At 35.0% G+C, this 17,759-nt stretch overlaps 1 protein-coding gene across 4 annotated transcripts in view; it reads left to right on the top strand.

Moving 5' to 3' along the window:
* TTC27 (tetratricopeptide repeat domain 27) overlaps positions 1-17,759 on the top strand; it is a 312,437-nt gene that overhangs the window by 80,814 nt on the left and 213,864 nt on the right. For 3 of the 4 annotated variants that reach the window (XM_077135030.1, XM_077135028.1, XM_077135031.1), the window contains 2 exons: positions 11,283-11,447; positions 14,118-14,251. In XM_077135030.1, coding sequence (XP_076991145.1) covers positions 11,283-11,447; positions 14,118-14,251 — 299 coding nt within the window. The remainder of the gene's footprint in view (positions 1-11,282; positions 11,448-14,117; positions 14,252-17,759) is intronic. The other variant, XM_077135029.1, reaches the window with a different exon arrangement.

The raw sequence follows: 17,759 nt of genomic DNA on the forward strand, positions 1-17,759 counted from the left end.
GACTGTAAGGAATCCATAAATATAAAATCTTATGTGTTTTTCTGAGTCCCTGGAGAATTTCTTTTCATGTGCTTTTCCTAATACGTAAAACTAGTTAGGATGTATGCAAAGAATAAATAAAAAACCTTTTTTCTTTTCTTTTTTTTTTCTCTTTTGAAAAGAATCTGAGTTCCTGTTGAATCTGTGCTTGTTCTCAAACAGGTTACCATCATCATGAAAATGATTTCTGGGTGCATATGAGGCAGTCATGGTGGTCAGGGAGTGAGGGAATGTGGGTTCTAGTCCTACTTTTCTTGTTAATACCTGTATCAGTTTGTTAATACTGCCAGAAAGCAATATACCAGAAATGGAATGGCTTTTAAAAAGGAAATTTAATAAGTTACAAGTTTATAATTCTAGTGCCAAGAAAATGTCCGAACTATGGCACCAACAGGAGGTTACCTTCATTCAAGAAAGGCTAATACTGTCTGGAACACCTCTGTCAGCTGAGAAGACACATGGCTAGCATCTGCTGGTTTCTTCATCCTGGACTCCATTGCTTTCAGCCTCTGTTTCCTGTGGGGGTTCTTCAGTTGGCATCTTTGGATCTTCACTTAGCTCCTCTGACATAACTCTGGGTTCTGGCTTGCTTAGCATCTAATGGAAGGCACATGACAACATCTACTGGGCACTGCATCTCCAAACATCTGGGTCTTATGTTGGCTCTGCCAGCTCTGAAGCAACTGTTCTCCAAACATCTGCATCTAAAGTTTCTTCAAAATGTTTACCCTTGTAAAGGACTCCAGTAAACTATTCAAGACTCGCCTTGAATGGGTGGGGTCACATCTCCACCCAGCCAAAAGGCCACACCCATAATTGGGGGCATCGCATCTCTAATAATCTAATCAGAAGAGTTTCCACCGTGCAATATTGAATCAGGATTAAAGGACATGGCTTTTCTGGGGGTAAACAACACTTTCAAACCAGTACAATACCTAATGGCCTTGGGTATGTCTTTAGAACCTCTGTGGGCAACCTCATGTTCCTCAGCTATATAATATAGCAGTTGAAATAGACTCATGGTTCCCAACCCCTTTGGGTGCAGAACATCAGTGTTCTATAATCAAATACATTAATATTTTTGCAGAAAAAATGCATGCATAGTCATACTAAGTAGGTTAAATAAAGGCTTATATCTCAGGCCATTTGTTTCAAGGTTTGCTTCCAGATGAGGTCAGTTCAGATTTCTGGCCCCAAACAAGCTGCAGAAACACTTTTGGTTTTCAGAACTTTTTGGATCTCGATATTAAAGTAAGGGATTTTATAGTAGGATACATAAGAAACATCATCTTGTATATGAATGACAGAGTAGCCTTGATAGACAGTTAATTTTGTGACCTTTAATGCTAGAAAGAAGTGCTTATGTGAACCAGGGAGACTCTGTGGCATGAGAGAGAGGGTCCTTTTTGTCTGCAGGTCTCAAGGAAGGTCATTGTGACTGGAGAAAGAGAGCCCTTTGTGGGAGATGGGTGTTCCAGGACTGAATAGGGACTTGTTAGGGCATGCTGAGGAATTTGTCTTTATCCTAAGAGCAGGTAGAAATAGTTAAAGGGTTTTAGAGTGGACTGGAGTTTTGTTGATGATTATGCCATGCATTTCAATTGTTTTTGGGTTTTAAATAGTAGTTGCTCACTTTAACATTTATTGATTGAATAGTTGACACAATTCTTTGGTAAAAAGTCCAATTTTGCAAGAGTTTACTTAGTGCTAAATCTCAATGAGATGTCAATGTGACCCTACTTGTATTTTAATCAAGAGTTATCTGTATTCTTTGGCTGATTATATGGTATGTGAATATATCTCAATAAAATTACACTAAAGAAAAAAGATGAACTCTTTTTAAATTTTAGTGTTAGGCTGCAGTCTTTGAATCTTTTCCAATTTTCCTTTCAGTAGTGTTTGCTCATTTTGTTATGTCTTTGTATTCTAAAAGTTACTTAAAATGACTTAGCAGTAGCTTTGCTTTTTTTTTGATTGTTAAATATTGGTGTTTTGTCAATGACCTTGACAGTGCCATGGTTGCTACTATTTCTGATTGCATAGTAATGATGTCTTCTGAGTCTGGGGCTTTCTATGCCAGTCTGGCTGCCTCTAATTTGTGAACTGACCAATCATTATTTATTTCATTGATTCAGTCATTCAGTTAATTAGACAGTCTTTGAGATAGCTTTAAATATTGATTTATTAAAGGAGATGAAGTGAATTTTTTAAAAGTGTGTCAGTTATAAAAATAAGCTTTTACTGTTTTGTTTTGCAAATCTTTGTCAGGTACTTTTACAGGAAATTTTAAAAGTTGATAAGTCTATTTGATCCGTGATTTCATTGTTTCGTTATTACATGAGATAAATGATTACTTGTTGGGGCTGTTTTTATTTTTTAAGCAAGCACGTAGAAAATTTATTAAGTACACATGCAAAGAGAAAGAGCCTCTGAGGGCAGTATTGCAAGTAAAGGTGTGAGAGAGGGCAATGTTGCAAGTAAAGGTGTGAAAAGTGAGAGGCCAGCATTGTGGGGTACTTTGCTTTTATAAATTTTTGTTCCTTTTGTAATTTTTGTGGACAGTTTTACCACCCTCCCCTTTTTCCTCCTTCCTTGATGCTTGATCATAGATGGCTCACTCAGGCAGGTGTGTTGGTTCCACCCTTCTCCTTCCTTTGTGTGGGCCCCCAGTTGTTGTTTATTCATGTTTTTCTCAGAGATAGCTTTCTCCTTGCTGCCTAACCCTCCCCCCTTTTTTCTAATTTTTCAACAAATTTATTAAATATTTACATAGAATATTAATAAATCAATTAAAAGCATATAACGTTATTTAACTTGGGTTTTCTTCTAGAAATGAAGATACATTGTAAGAGGTGGTCCGAACACAGCTACAGGTGTGAAGCCCCTTTCTGGTGCTTCCTGGCTTTATGACCGTGGGCAGGTTATTTAACCTGCTGTGTTTTAGTTTCCTCTCTAGTAGAAGGGAGGTAATTATGGAGTCCTCATCAAATGTATATTAGGAAAATTGAGATAAAATTCAGTATTTGAAAATCTCTGACATTAAACTATGTAAGAAATAGTAAGTTTTACACGTGGTAAATTATTAAGAAATGTCAATTATTATAATGCAAGTCCATTCAAAGCAAGAAAAAATGATCAAGTGTGACACATTATAATATTCAGTAATGTAATTTTTATCATTTTGTTAATGACTATCAGATTATAGTTCTATACCTATCTATAATAAAACAAGGATATATAAAGCAAAGAGTTAACATTACACTTAGTGGGAAATTTTAGAGAAATCTCTTAAAAACAAGATAAAAGTAAGGGTGACTTGGGTCACCACATTCTTGTATGAAGAAGAAATAAAAATGATAAAATTAGAAGTGAAATAATTAAATATTTTTGCATTCTGCTTATACGTCTGAAACATTGATACCATAAGCACAGCGTTTTCTAGTAAAAGGGCCTTCCTGATCTGATGCTCTCTGTGTCCTGTGGGTCCATCTTAGCATCTCTGGGGACATTTCTCTTTCTCTCTGGGCTCTGTATTGGCTCTTTACAAAATGTCTCTGGGCATTTCTTTTCTCTCTCTAAATGCCCCGATGCTCTCTCAGCTTTTTTTTTTTTAAAGGAGCTTTTCCTGTCTTTTTATTCACTCACGAAGGACTCCAGTAAAGAGGATTAATTGGGTGGGTCACATCTCCATGGAAACAACCTCATCAAAAGCTCTTGCCCACAATAGGCCTGTACCCAGGATTAGAAGAATGTGGCTTTTCTGGAATACATAACACATCAAGCCAGCAGAATAGATGAACACAAAGAGAAATGGAAATTATGAAAAGAAACCAAATAGATTTGAAAACCATGGTAACAGAAACTGAAAATCCCCTAGAGGGTTTCAGCAGCACATCTTTGCTGGTGGAAGAAAGAACCAGTGAACTGGGAGATAAGACAGCTGAAGTCATCTAGTAGGAGTAACAGAAGGGAGAGAGAATGAAGAAAAGCAAACAGAGCCTGAGGAGCCTGTGGAACCGCATCATACATACCAGTATATGCCGTGAAATTCTAAGAAGGAAAAGAGAAAGAGAAGCAGAGAGAATAAAGGAATGATGGCTGAAAACTTTGCAAATTTAGTGAAAGACATGACTATACATGTCTAAGATACTCAGTGATCTCCAAACAGGATAAATCCAGACAGACCCATGGCCACGCCATGTTAAATCAAACTTTTGCATGCCAAAAATAGAGAATTCTGACAACAGTAAGAGAAGGACGATGTCATTTACAAGGGACCCTCAGTACGATGGTGTGCTGATTTCTCACCAGAAACTGTGGACACAAGAATGTGATGGGATGATATTTAAAGTGCTGAAAGCAAAAAATCCCAGCCAAGAATTCTATATCCAGCAAAATTGTCTTTCAGGAGAAATGAGGGCAAATTTAAGGCATGTCCGGATAAACAAAAGCTGGGGGAATCTGTCACCACTAGACCAGCCCTAAAGGAGATGCTAAAGGGAGTTCTACAGGTTGAAAGAAAAAGACAGTAGACAATAGATCAAACCTGCCTGAAGAAATAAAGATCTCTGGTAGCGTTAACAAAATGGGAAGATATCAATGCCAGTGCTTTTGCATTTTTGGTTTAGTAACCTCACTTTTTTCTTGCTGCAGGATCTAAACGGCAAATGCTTAAAATGTAATGAGAAATCAAGGGTTTGTGACAAGAACCACATAAAAATGTGGGGATGGAAAGATATAGGAACATAGCTTGTGCATATTCTTTTTTCTTTTAAGATTTTTAAAAACTTTTTTAATTGTATAGTATAACATATATACAAAGCAAAGAAGTAAAAAAGCAACAGTTTTCAGAGTAGTCTTCTACAAATGGTTACAGGACAGGTTCCAGAGTTTGTCATGGGCTACCATCCGATCCTCTCATGTTTTTTCTTCTAGCTGTTCCAGAATATAGGAGGCTGGAGGGCTTAAATACTTTTTTATCATCACAATCGAGCTTGTGCATACTCTTGCAGTTAAGTTGATATCAAACCAATGAGATTATTATAGATTTAGGTTTTTAAATTTAAGCCTCGTGAAACTACGAAGAAAATACTGGAGAACATGCAAGCTCATAGTGACAGAAATTACAGGCTACCAGGAATTGGGGTAGGTGGGTCTGGGTAATAATTAAATAAAAACAGTGTAGGTTTCTGTTTGTAGAGATGGGAAGTTTTAGTAATGGAAGGTAGTTAAGGTACCACAATATAGTGATTGTGATTAATCCTACTGATTAGTATGCTTGGGATTGGTTGAAATGGGAAAGTTTTTGTTGCATATATGTTCCCATTATTTAAAAAAAAGCCAAAAGAGTGAAAAGACAATCACAATTAAAGCCAATACGTGAACCTGGACAGGATCTATCAAGGGAGGAGAGAGAGCTCAAAAGAACTGGAGCATATGAAAAAATTGGAATATATTTGTAAGTTTTCTATCAGTGTTTAATTTCTTGAACTTGAGAAATGGGTACAAAGTGGATATCCTTGTTCTTGGGTGATGTGTAGTGTTTCGGGAGCATGATGTGTTTAACTTACGCTCAAGTGTTCAGAATTGGATCGATAGAGAAACAGGAGGGTAGATAGATGGATTGATGGATGGATAGATGGAATGATAAGTGAAGTGTGGCAGAATTAAAAAAATTGGTAGATTTGGGTATCTGGGGAGATGGGGGTGTATTGAAGTTTTCTGTATGGGGTTTGTATTAGTTTTCTAACTGTCCCGAAGTTTGAAAATATTTCAAAAGAAAAAGTTTAGGGAAAGAAGAAAAAGAAAATCTAAGCGAAGACATCCTCTCTGGCCGTAGTAAAATATGTAAAGGAAAAATATTTTGTCTTTCTTCCCTTTTAAATTTTGTTTCAACAAAATTGAGCAATCAGAATGTAAATTTTAAACTTTCAGGAATTTTTCTTTTTTTTTCTGTCATTTTAATTTTAATAAAATAGATAATTTCAAATTACACAGTGAACAAATCCATCCACTCACCACTGATAAAATTTTAGAAATATTTTCTATAAAAAGTTTAGTATTTGATTGGAATGAACCCATTATGATAGTTTCTAAAGGTAGAGCTTTCCCATCCCTATCCCTATTGAGAAATTTAAAAAATAAAGAAAAGTACAAAAAAAAGACAAGATTTCCATATACCACAATCCAGAACTAATCAATATCTTGTTATATTTACTTGCAGTCTTTTTCAACAGAAATGGTTATTTATATATAAAGCTGCAATCCCCTTTTACCAATCCCCACCCTACCTCCCGCATTCATTCCTTTCTCTCCTCCACTCTTCACAGCCAATCACTATCAAGAGTTTGGTGTGTTTCCTTGCAGTTCTTTTCAGAAATATTTACATATAATATGCATCCATTGCCAATATATACTACTGAATTATATGAGAGAAATCTTTATTCAAATTTACGATTTCATTGTACTATATATGCATCATTATACAACTTGATTCTTCCTTCGCAACATGATTTTTGGGATCTTTCTGTTAATGCGTGTTGCATTTTACATACATAGTATTCCACCATAAGAATTTTCCATTTTGTTCCTGATGGGCATTTACGTTGTCATCAGTTTTTGACTATGACAAATCATGCCACAGCAAGTATCCTCCTGGTACATATTTCACTTTCAGGAATTTTTTGATGAAAAGATTATGTTTTAAGTATAATAGTGGATTTATGATGGTTGTATATATTTAATCTATTAATTTCTGTGTCCTTCATATTTTTAAATAAGCCTCTGTATATCATGGAAGCATACCAACAAAAGTCAACTGTTATAATTCTGTTTATTCCTGATTGGATTGGATGTCTAGACTGTGCTTATAATGTTCTTGAATCTTATTTAAGCATATTTTCAAAATGAAGTGCAAGTATTTTAAGAGTTTATTTTGCATTTTCCTCATAAAAGAAATTCAAACTCATTTAATGAAATTTGGTTAAGTATTGAGAAATGTATAAAAGGAAAAAAAATCACTAGTGTTTTAACACCGTGAGACAATTGTCTTTGGTAACATTTAAGTATTCTTTTATCCATTCATTCTTCTAATAAGTCTTTTTTTTTCTTTTAACTCCATAATTGAAAATACATTATATTTATAATTTTTTTCCATTTACCAATATAATAGCCATTTTCCCATGTTATTACTAACTTAAGTCTTTGTTGGATTTTAAAAACTAAAAGAGAAATACATGCATATTAGAAAACGTTTTTTAAATGTTTTAAACATAAATGTATATAAAAGCTTTTCATTTAAACATAAATGAAAAGTCTCCATTCTCCAATATCTTAGCTTTCTCTTTTAATGATGAATCTTAGGCTTTTTCTCATATCTGAACATATGGATCTATGTAATTTTTTACTGACTGCATTGTGGGGAGTTCTGATATTTACTCAGCCAGTTCTCTATTGTTGGACATTTAGATTGTTTCTGGTTTTTTGTTTTTAGATACCATGTTTGGAGTACAAATTAAGAGTTTGGTCACTACTGTTGAAAAATTTTCCTTTCTGTAAAACATGTACCTACCCTGTACATAATCCTTTCCTAAGCATTTCTCAAGAAATTCTCCTTTTGCTTAATCATGTTTGCCAAAATTTCTATGCTTTAGTTGATTTTCTACTGTACTAGACACCATTCTTAGTAAAAATAAAGAGTTTACTCTCCTTCCCTTTTCCTCCCTTCCATTTAAATTTATTATCTTTGTATGTCAGGCAGTATTTCATGACCCATCTGAAAACTTGCTATTTAATTTGTGTGCTGTGAAGCAAAATTTGGTTTTATGTGGATTATGCTCTGGATTTTTTCTAAATTGGGTTGTTATTATGCTTAGTTTTTGTTTCATTGTGCCACATCAAAGATAAATAAGGCTCCAATGTGCATTATTTGAAACAAAACAAAATGTGATATTTATGTATATACATGCATATGGATAGATAAATATCTAGCTATAGATATGGACATAGATTTAAAGATAAAAAATCTTGAATTTTGTATTAATCATTCTCTTGCTTTTCTTTGTTGTTTTAACCATTGTCCATATAATATAATATAATCTTTAGTTCTTATAGTGCTGTTTTTTAAAACATTATTGTTCCATCTGTTTGCCTTTGGTTGCTTGTGTATGAGATATATAATTCCACCCTATGACACTTTCACCCTTCTTGTCTTGTTCCATTTTGGGTTTTAAAACAAGAAACATTTCCGTTTTAGGAATGTTTCTTATTTTAAAAATCCAGTCTCATAATATTTGAATGGGGAATTTAGTCTATATTTATTGTGATAACTTATATATTTGTATTTATTTTTTAAATTGTTTTGGCTTGATCATAGCTTTTATTTAAAAATTTCATTCCTTTTTTTTCTCCCCTTATTAATTTTGAAGGTCTATATCTAGTCCTTTAAATTTTTTCCTGGATAATTTAACATACACACTTTAAAGTCTAAAGTTAATAAATATCTTTACTGTCCATGGAACAGAATAAGAATTTTTGAATACATTCATTCTGATCACTCCACTCAGTATGCTGTTACTCTCTAGTATTTTAGTTCTGTTTTTTTCTTTAAATTCTACAAATTAGATGTTTTTATTATTTGATTATTATTTAGGATTATATGTCTATCCATATCTTTGCTCACATTTCTTCTTGCATCTCAGATCTTTTTTAACTGGAATCATTTTCTTTTATACCTGGAAACCATATTCTTTTAGTGTTTGTTTTAATGAGCAGATGTTGGTGATATACTCTCTGTTTGTTTTTGCTTGGAATGTCATAAATGTATTTTGCCTCTATTCTTAAATCATTGGCTGAAGGATTTAAAGTTCATGGTTATCTTCTCTTAGCTCCATGAAAATATTGTTCTGCCTTTTGATTTCTGTTATTGCTATTAAAAAATCAGTTGTTGGCCCAGTTGCTCTTTTGGGGGTACATGGACCAGGAATTGAACCCAGGTCTCCAGTGTGCAGGCCAGTGTTCTACCCAGTTGCTTCTTTGTGAGTGGTCTGCCTTTGTCCTTTTATTACTCTTCAGGTCTCCTATTTTGTGGTCAGGGTCATTTCGTTCACCTTGGATGGGAATAGTAATGGATTTCTTTATCTGCTAGAAATTCGTTGTTGCTTTCTGATTCTGAGATTCAGTGTCTTTTCACATTTCTGGAAAATTCTTAGTTATTGTATCTTCAAATATTGTCTCTTCATTATTTATTCTTTCCTTCTAGATCTTAAATTAGACTTGTTTAGTCCTCTCTTCTGCATCCTTAACATTCTTTATCCTCTATCTCTTTGTTTCCTTATGGGGCATTCTGCAAAACTATTTGAATCTATGTCTTCTAGTTCTTTAGTCTGTTGTTTAAATTGTCCATTCAATTTTAAATTTAAATTTTAAAAGTTTTTTTTTTGAAATTTGTTTGGTTTATTTCTCAGTTTGCTTGGTTAAATTTTTTTATTTGTTCGAGAAGTTGTGGGCTGGTTAATTTTTATACTTCCTGCTCATATTTTCTAGACTTTTATTTCTTGAAACCTATTAAGCATTTCATATCGTGAATCTGGTAATTCCATTCTCTGAAGGCTTTGAGGGTCTGTCTAGCTTTGTAGTTTCTGCTATCTTTCAGGCATTGGTACTTTATTTTCTTTGTTGTGTATTTGTTTTGCTGTGAGCTCATCTTTCTTGGAAATTTATCTGTGGGAAGCCTCTGAATCCTGATTGAAGTTGTATTCCCTCCAGAAGAGGATTTGTGTTGTTTTTGCTGCTTCTCTGGGAACCTCAGTTTCTTGATTTGAGGTTTTTTTGGGCTACATGGCCTAAATTTGGTCAGCAATCCTGTGTGAAGGCTGGCTAGTTTTTATAAAAATTTCCCTCAGTCCATTGCCACTTCTCTTGCTGCCCTCTTCTGTGTAGCAGACTTGTGTCCTTTTTAACCTTACATTGAAAATAGAATTATTTGAATTCCAGCTTTCTATGGAAATCTCCTGCTAGATTACCTATTTTGGTTGGGCCCAGGTCTTATCTTCTGTGTTTGGTTCTTCCTGCAGCCATCAGAATGGAACCCTAAGGTCCTTGGTGGTTGGTACATAACTCCAGGGCAAAGTGTGACTTCAGTGCATGCTTACTTCCTAAGATTCCAGTTCTCATTCTCTGAGGACTCCTTACTTTGTTGACAGCACAACCATTTACATAGAAATATATTAATATTTAAAAAATGCATCTCTTTAGATGTTTTTATTGTGAAGAAAATCAATCATATTGTTGAAATCTGAAGATTAAGCTAGTTCTTAAAAAACAAAATAGTTGGGATTTATCCCCCTACTTTGTTTTCACTCTCTGAACAGAAGATACAGAGAAAACACAGCAGTATGAGAGCAAAGCCAACTGAAATGATACATACATATATATAGGTAGGCGTGGTATAAACTTTGGTCATCTGTGTGATTCATTTAGGTGTTATTAGGGCACTTTAAATTTGATGGTCTTTTCTAGAACTATATGAGCTACTATAATTTAATGGGTATACCTAAATTCAGAAATGACTTTTCTCTGACATTTGTGAAAGAAATTTTTTAAAACCTCAGCCAGGTTTCACATCTTTTGATGTATGTTTGAAGCCAGAATCTCGAGGGAAGATTTCTTTTCTGTTATTGAAACAACCAAGCAAAATTATGTCACTTGTGATTGTACTCTGATTATAAGAGGTTATTATATTTCTGAGAGTAATGGCTAGAAAGTTAGAAATAACGGCAGACAAAAGGAAAAGAAAAGATCCAGCTTTTGTTGAGAATGGGCTTCATGGGAAAAATTCACTGAAGAATTTTCACAGTGAGAAGGCCATGTTTGGTGCCTCTCTGCCTTTTGAGGTTCTTTTGGGGTGAGACGTGGATGTCTTAGCTTATTTTCTTTTTGAGTCCAGAGAATCTCTTTAAGGGCTGGAAGTTTATAGAAAAATTCCGCCTTTCTTTTTCAGACCCGTTTTAATATCAGTTCCCCATAAGACAAAGTACTTACTATATGCTTTTTAGCTATAGGCATTTCTGCCCAACTCCTCTATATACTGTTACATGTGTGTTACTCACCATCTAGATTTAAAATTCTTTAAGAGCAGGGCTATGTAATATATACTTTACATATTAGGCACTCAGCATTTTTCTCATTAACAATGAGTCTTCATTCTCATCATGGTTTTTAACGTTTCATCTTTTTTCTTGCAGTGATGAAACTAGAGAATCTGTTTCTAGATGACTCGGGTCGATATTTGGCTATTCAATTCCATCTAGAATGTGCATATATATTTTTGTATTATTATGAGTATAAAAAAGCAAAAGATCAGTTCACTTTTGCTAAAGACATCAGCAAGTTACAAATAAACTTGACAGGTAAGACCCTTTTTACCTATTGTTGGATAATTTATTTTATTTTATGGTAAAACCACCATATACATTGGCAGTTTGGTGTGTTGCAAGACAGTTTTTGGTTTTCTGTGTCCTATACTTTGCTTTATAAAAATAAGTTTTAAAGATTTTATTTAAAAATTCATTGTTTTAGAGCAAATGTTAAATTATGCAAGAGGCATAATTTCAATAAAGAAGGCCCTTTATGTTCTAACATGGGTAGACATTTTTTTTTTATTAATTAAAAAAAAAAATTACAAGAAGCACAAACATTCCCAACACATACACTCAGCAATTCACAATATCATCACACAGTTGCATATTCATCAGCATGATCATTTCCCACACATTTGCATCAATTCAGAAGAAGACATAAAAAGACAACAGAAATATAAAACAAGAACAGGAAAAAAAAAATTTTACATACCATACCCCTTACCCCTCACTTTCATTGATCACTAGCATTTCAAACTAAATTTATTTTAAAATTTGTTCCCCCTATTATTTATTTTTATTCCATATATTCTACTCATCTGTTGACAAGGTAGATAAAAGGAGCATCAGACATAAGGATTTCACAATCACACAGTCACATTGTGAAAGCTATATCATTATACAATCATCGTCAAGAAACAAGGCTACTGGAACACAGCTTTACATTTTCAGGCAGTTCGCTCCAGCCTCTCCATTATATCTTGAATAACAAGATGATATCTACTTAATGCATTAGAATAACCTCCAGGATAACCTCTCAACTCTGTTTGGAATCTCTCAGCCATTGACACTTTGTCTCATTTCCCTCTTTTTGGTCGAGAAGGTTTTCTCAATCCCTTGATGCTAAGTCTCAGCTCATTCTAGGGTTTTTCTCAATCCCTTGATGCTGAGTCTCCACTCATTCCAAGATCTCTGTCCCACATTGCCAGGAAGGTCAACACCCCTGGGAGTCATGTCCAACGTAGAGACGGGTAGGGTGGTGAGACTGCTCGTTGTGTTGGCTGGAGAGATGGGCCACATCTGAGCAACAAAAGAGGCTCTCTTGGGGGTGACTCTTAGGCCTAAATTTTAAGTAGACTTGACCTATCCTTTGCAGGGTTAAGTTTCATATCAACAAACCCCAAGACTGGGGGCTCTGCCTATAGCTTTGGTTGTCAACACTGTTTGTGAGAATATCAAGAATGGGTAGACATTTTAATAATATAGAGCAGCCAGGCAGCATTCAAATGAACTTGCACCATTTGATTCTGGGTGTGTGGGCCTCCTGAGACCTCTCCTGGCTCATAGTTTTAGTTCCTCTCTCAGTGTCTTGTAAAGGTATTGTTTCCAACCTGCTTTTTAATTTTAATTTCATTTTTTCTTCCTTAAGGGTAGAAATTTTGAATGTTTTATCTGCTTAATATTTCTTCCATGCCTTAGAGAGCTGCCTGGCATAATAGGTATTCAGTTCAGACTGGGAAATTTACAGTGATGGGACCTATTTGTCCTCTCTGGGCTAGAAGTAGATTATCTCTAAGGACCATTCACAAGCTCCCAAGTTCTGCACTTCTTATTGAGCTAGTCCTATGAATAAAACCTTTCAGATAGATTGTGAATAAATATGATTTTGTGGACTGCTCTGGGATCTTAGCCACCTTTTATTACATTACCTGAAGAAAATTAATATCCAACTTACAACTTTTGGAACAATGTCTATTTTAAGTTGGAGTGTTGTCTGTATTTGAAAATATAGTTATATATAATATAACTTGTGAGGTTAGTTTCAGAAGTCATGGTGTAAAATATTTTTGTCATAGGAGACTTTTTTGGTACTATTTTCAAGAGCTTAATGGGAAAGTACCCTATATATTCAGCTTTAACTATTGGTGTCTTTACTAGCCAGTCTTGATGTGTTCTTTCCAGGTTAAGGATGAAGAACTTAAAATTGTAAATGTGGTACTCACAAATGTAAAATTAGAACTAGACTATTATATTTTTCCATTCAACTGTAGCCTTACTATATAAAAGCAAACAGTATTGAAGTGTCTCAGGAGCTATTTTTAGCATAACATGTTTAAAAGGTTGATGCAGCTCTTAGAGCCAGACTCATCACAGAATAAAATCCAGACACCTTACACTGACATTCAAGGTTTTTGTAATCTTATCCTTGCCAAAAAATGGATGTTGGATCTTTGTTTCAGCTATTCTGCTGCAAGATATTTCAAATGCATGATGAAAATATTTCATGTCACATGGAGCTGGATAGTGTAATAGAAAGAAAGACTGTGGGGTTTAGAACTTGAAAATACTGACCTTAAACTCTGGCTCTGATACTGATCTTGAGCGAGTGATTATATCTTAGTGCCTGTTTATTCATCTGTTACACGGGAATGATAATATTTCTTCTACCTGTGATATTTAATGGGTTATTCTTTTTTGAGAAGGAAGGTAGTTTGATGCATGTACGTATGTGGAATCTAGTGGCAAAAATTCTGAGCTTGAGTCCTCCTGTTACCATAGTTTATTGGCTTTAAAATCTTATATCACTGGGCCTTAGATTTCTTTTATGTGAAATGGGGGATACTTTATAAACTCTAAAGCACTATGAGAATACTACTCTTTTTGATTGTACAGTAGATGTGATCAGCAAATGAGTAGATGGAAATTTATTTATTTTTTCAGGTGCTTTGGGAAAAAGGACACGATTTCAGGAAAATTATGTGGCACAACTTATTTTGGATGTAAGAAGGGAGGGGTATATCTTTTCAAATTGTGAGCTAAGTCCAATGCCTACTCCTCAAGAACATTTAACCAAGGTAAGTAGGATTGTTAATTATTTAATTAAATTATCATCCAAGTCTAATAGTTTCAATAGTTGAATACTATAGAAACATTGAATGGGGTTGAAAGAAACTTCATTTTGTCCCTTGAGCTTTTTAAAGATTGCTTGGGGGTAGGGCAGGAGTGGGTAGAAACAGGGTGGATCTGTGTTTAAACCTTTTGTGTAACCCTTAAGTAGAGATCAAGTGACGCTTTTCTTGTAGAATCCAATAATATGAATTAATACAGTTATCTGAATTAATTTAATTTAAAAAATGTAATTAATTAATTTCTTCAGTTATACTCCCTGAAGAAATACATGTTGTAGCCTGAGTAGGACTAATTTTTCTAACTGCTATCCAATTTGCCCTACTTCGTCTTATATGGATGTTTTGGAACATTAAGAGATTTCAAATTTCTTGGGCTTCTTCTAAATAGAGAAACAGATAATCAAAATTTCTTTTTACTGGTTTTGTGATGTGTCTTTTTTTACTCTGTCATAATAGGCTGGTTGATGCCATAAGATGTTTTCCTTGATGTTACTGATGAGTTCTCTTCTTGTAGCATCAATTTCTGGCCCTTGTTCAGATTTCCTACTTACAGGCCTTTGTAGTTGCTTCCCTAGATTAGTATTTATATTCTCTTATTTCAGAGATCCCAACACCAACATTTTTGGATGTCTTGTAGTTGATTTTGCTGTTCTTGAAGCCTGTGCTTTGTTACTCTTCATTGTAGGGCCTGCAAGCAAATTTGCCTTGGTTACACTGGAAACTAAAATTCAGTCCTGTTCTGAGAGTAACACCAAAGATAGGGATAGGGATTTGGAGTGGGTAACAAGAGTACTGTGCTGGTTTGAAAGGATGTATGTCCCCTAGAAAAGCTATGTTTTAATCTAAATCCCATTTCATAAAGGCAGAATAATCCCTATTCAGTACTGTATGTTTGAAACTGTAATCAGATCATCTCCCTGGAGATGTGATTTAATCAGAGTGGTTGTTAAACCGGATTAGGTGACGACATGTCTCCACCCATTTGGGTGGGTCTTGATTGGTTTCCTGGAGTCCAATAAAAGAGGAAACATTTTGGAGAATGAGAGATTCAGAGAGAGCAGAGAATGCCGCAGCACCACGAAGCAGCGAGTCCATTAGCCAGCGCCTTGGAGATGAAGAAGGAAAATCCCTCCTGGGGAGCTTCATGAAACAGGAAGGCAGGAGAAGAAGCTAGCAGATAATACCGTGCTTGCTGCATGCCCTTCCAGATGAGAGAGGAACCTTGAGCATGTTCACCATGTGCTTTTCCAGATGAGAGAGAAACTCTGACTGTTCGCCATGTGCCCTTCCACTTGAGAGAGAAACCCTGAACTTCATCGATCTTCTTGAACCAAGGTATCTTTCCCTGGATACCTTTGATTGGACATTTCTATAGACTTGTTTTAATTGGGACATTTTCTCGGCCTTAGAACTGTAAACTAACAATTTATTAAATTCCCCTTTTTAGAAGCCATTCTATTTCTGGTATATTGCATTCTGGCAGCTAGCAAACTAGAACAAGTAGCAGCAGTCAGTAGTCCCAAGGAAGGGCTTTGAGGTACTATTGGAAATCTGTTGGGCTTACTCCACATACTCTGTTGTTTGCTTTTGTGATAACTTCAGTGAGGTACAGCTATTGATTCTAAGAGAAGGATGAAGAAAGGAAAGGAAAGACATAGAAACTCAGAGAGAAGATGACCCAGGGTGTAGCCTGTACAGAGGAGGTGAGGCGGTGGAGTCATTGCTGAGTGTTTGTTCAGCCCTGGCCCTGACAAGGGAATTCTGCTGATACCTGCTTCCATCCTTTACTTCCTCTGTGAATACTGTTTCCTCTTCCATAAGCTTTTAAATGTAATCTAAGCCTCATCCTAAGCCTTAGATTAACTGTCATAATCCTGGTTTTTGAGTGATAGCGCACCATTTATGAAAAAATTTAATTCTGGATTCTAAGCATTTTCTTAGTAATCATAGTTGTCTGTTTATTTTTTTTCTTATTTATAATGATTGGTATATATTTATTTAAGTATGACATATGGTAACGCAGTATTTTATTCTGTTAATATATGAGAACATTTTTAAAACTAATGGAACTTATTCTAAGAAAAGTTCAACTTTCAATTTTTATTTTTTCATTTTTTTATTACATGGGCAGGCACCAGGAATCGAACCTAGGTTTCCGGCATGGCAGACGAGAACTCTGCCACTGAGCAACTGTTGCCTGCCCCTTTTTTTCAACTTTGAATTTTTTAACATCTCAATACCAGTTAATAATGAGAGATAGTCAAAACAGTTGTGGCCAAAATTATGTCAAAAACATAAATAAATGCTTGGTGTTAACATGTTTATATAAATTCAGTTTATATTCATTTTTAATGTAAAGTTATTTCTCAGCTAGAAAGAATATTTTGTTTACTTCACTATTGGAAATCTCTCTCTCTTTTTTAAAAATATTTTTATTGGCATATCTTGATACACATGTGTTCCATACATGGTATGCAATCAGTGGCTCACAATATCATCACATAGTTGTGTAGTTATTACCATGATAACTTATTAGAATATTTGCATCACTCCAGAAAAAAAAAATAATAAAAAAAGAAAAAGCCCATATATACCATAACCTTACCCCTTCCTCTCATTGACCATTAGTATTTCCATTTCCCCAATTAATTTTACCGTTTATCCCCCCATTATTTACTTATTTTTTGTCCATATGTTTTTATTCCTCTATCCGTACCCTGGATAAAAAGCATCAGACACAAGGTTTTCACAATCACACAGTTGTAAAAATTCTGTCTTTATACAGTCATCTTCAATAATCAAGGCTACTGGAACACAGCTCAACAATTTGGTTCTTCCCTCTAGCTACTCCAATACATCACAAACTAAAAGGACATATCTATATGATGCATAAGAATAACCTCCAAGGTAAACTTTTGATTCTGAAATCTCTCAGCCACTGAAACTTTACTTTGTCTCATTTTTCTCTTCATCCTTTTGGTCAAGAAGCCTTTCTCAATCCCTTGATGCTGGGTCCTGGCTCATCCAGGGAGTTCTGTCCCACTTTGCCAGGGAGACTTACACCACTGGGCGTCATGTCTCACATAGAGGGAGAGGGCAGTGAGTTCATCTGCTGAGTTGCTTTACAGAGAGAGGCCACATCTGAGCAACAAAAGAGGTTCTCTGGGGGAGATTCTTGGGCCTAGTTTTGAATAGGCTTAGTCTATCCTTTGCAAGAATAAGTTTCGTAAGGATAAATTCCAAGGTTGAGGGCTTAGCCATTGATTAGGTTGTACCCACTGCTTGTGAGAATATGAGAAATTCTCCAAATGGGAAGTTGAATATTTCTTCCTTTCTCCTCAGTCCCCTAAGGGGACTTTGCAAATACTTCCTTATTCACTGTCTGTTTTAATTTGCTAGCTGCCAGAATGCAATATACCGGAAGCAGAATGGCTTTTTCAAAGGGAAATTTAAT

This window comes from Tamandua tetradactyla, chromosome 17 (assembly GCF_023851605.1).
Source record: "Tamandua tetradactyla isolate mTamTet1 chromosome 17, mTamTet1.pri, whole genome shotgun sequence".
In the NCBI taxonomy this organism is placed as follows: Eukaryota; Metazoa; Chordata; class Mammalia; order Pilosa; family Myrmecophagidae; genus Tamandua; species Tamandua tetradactyla.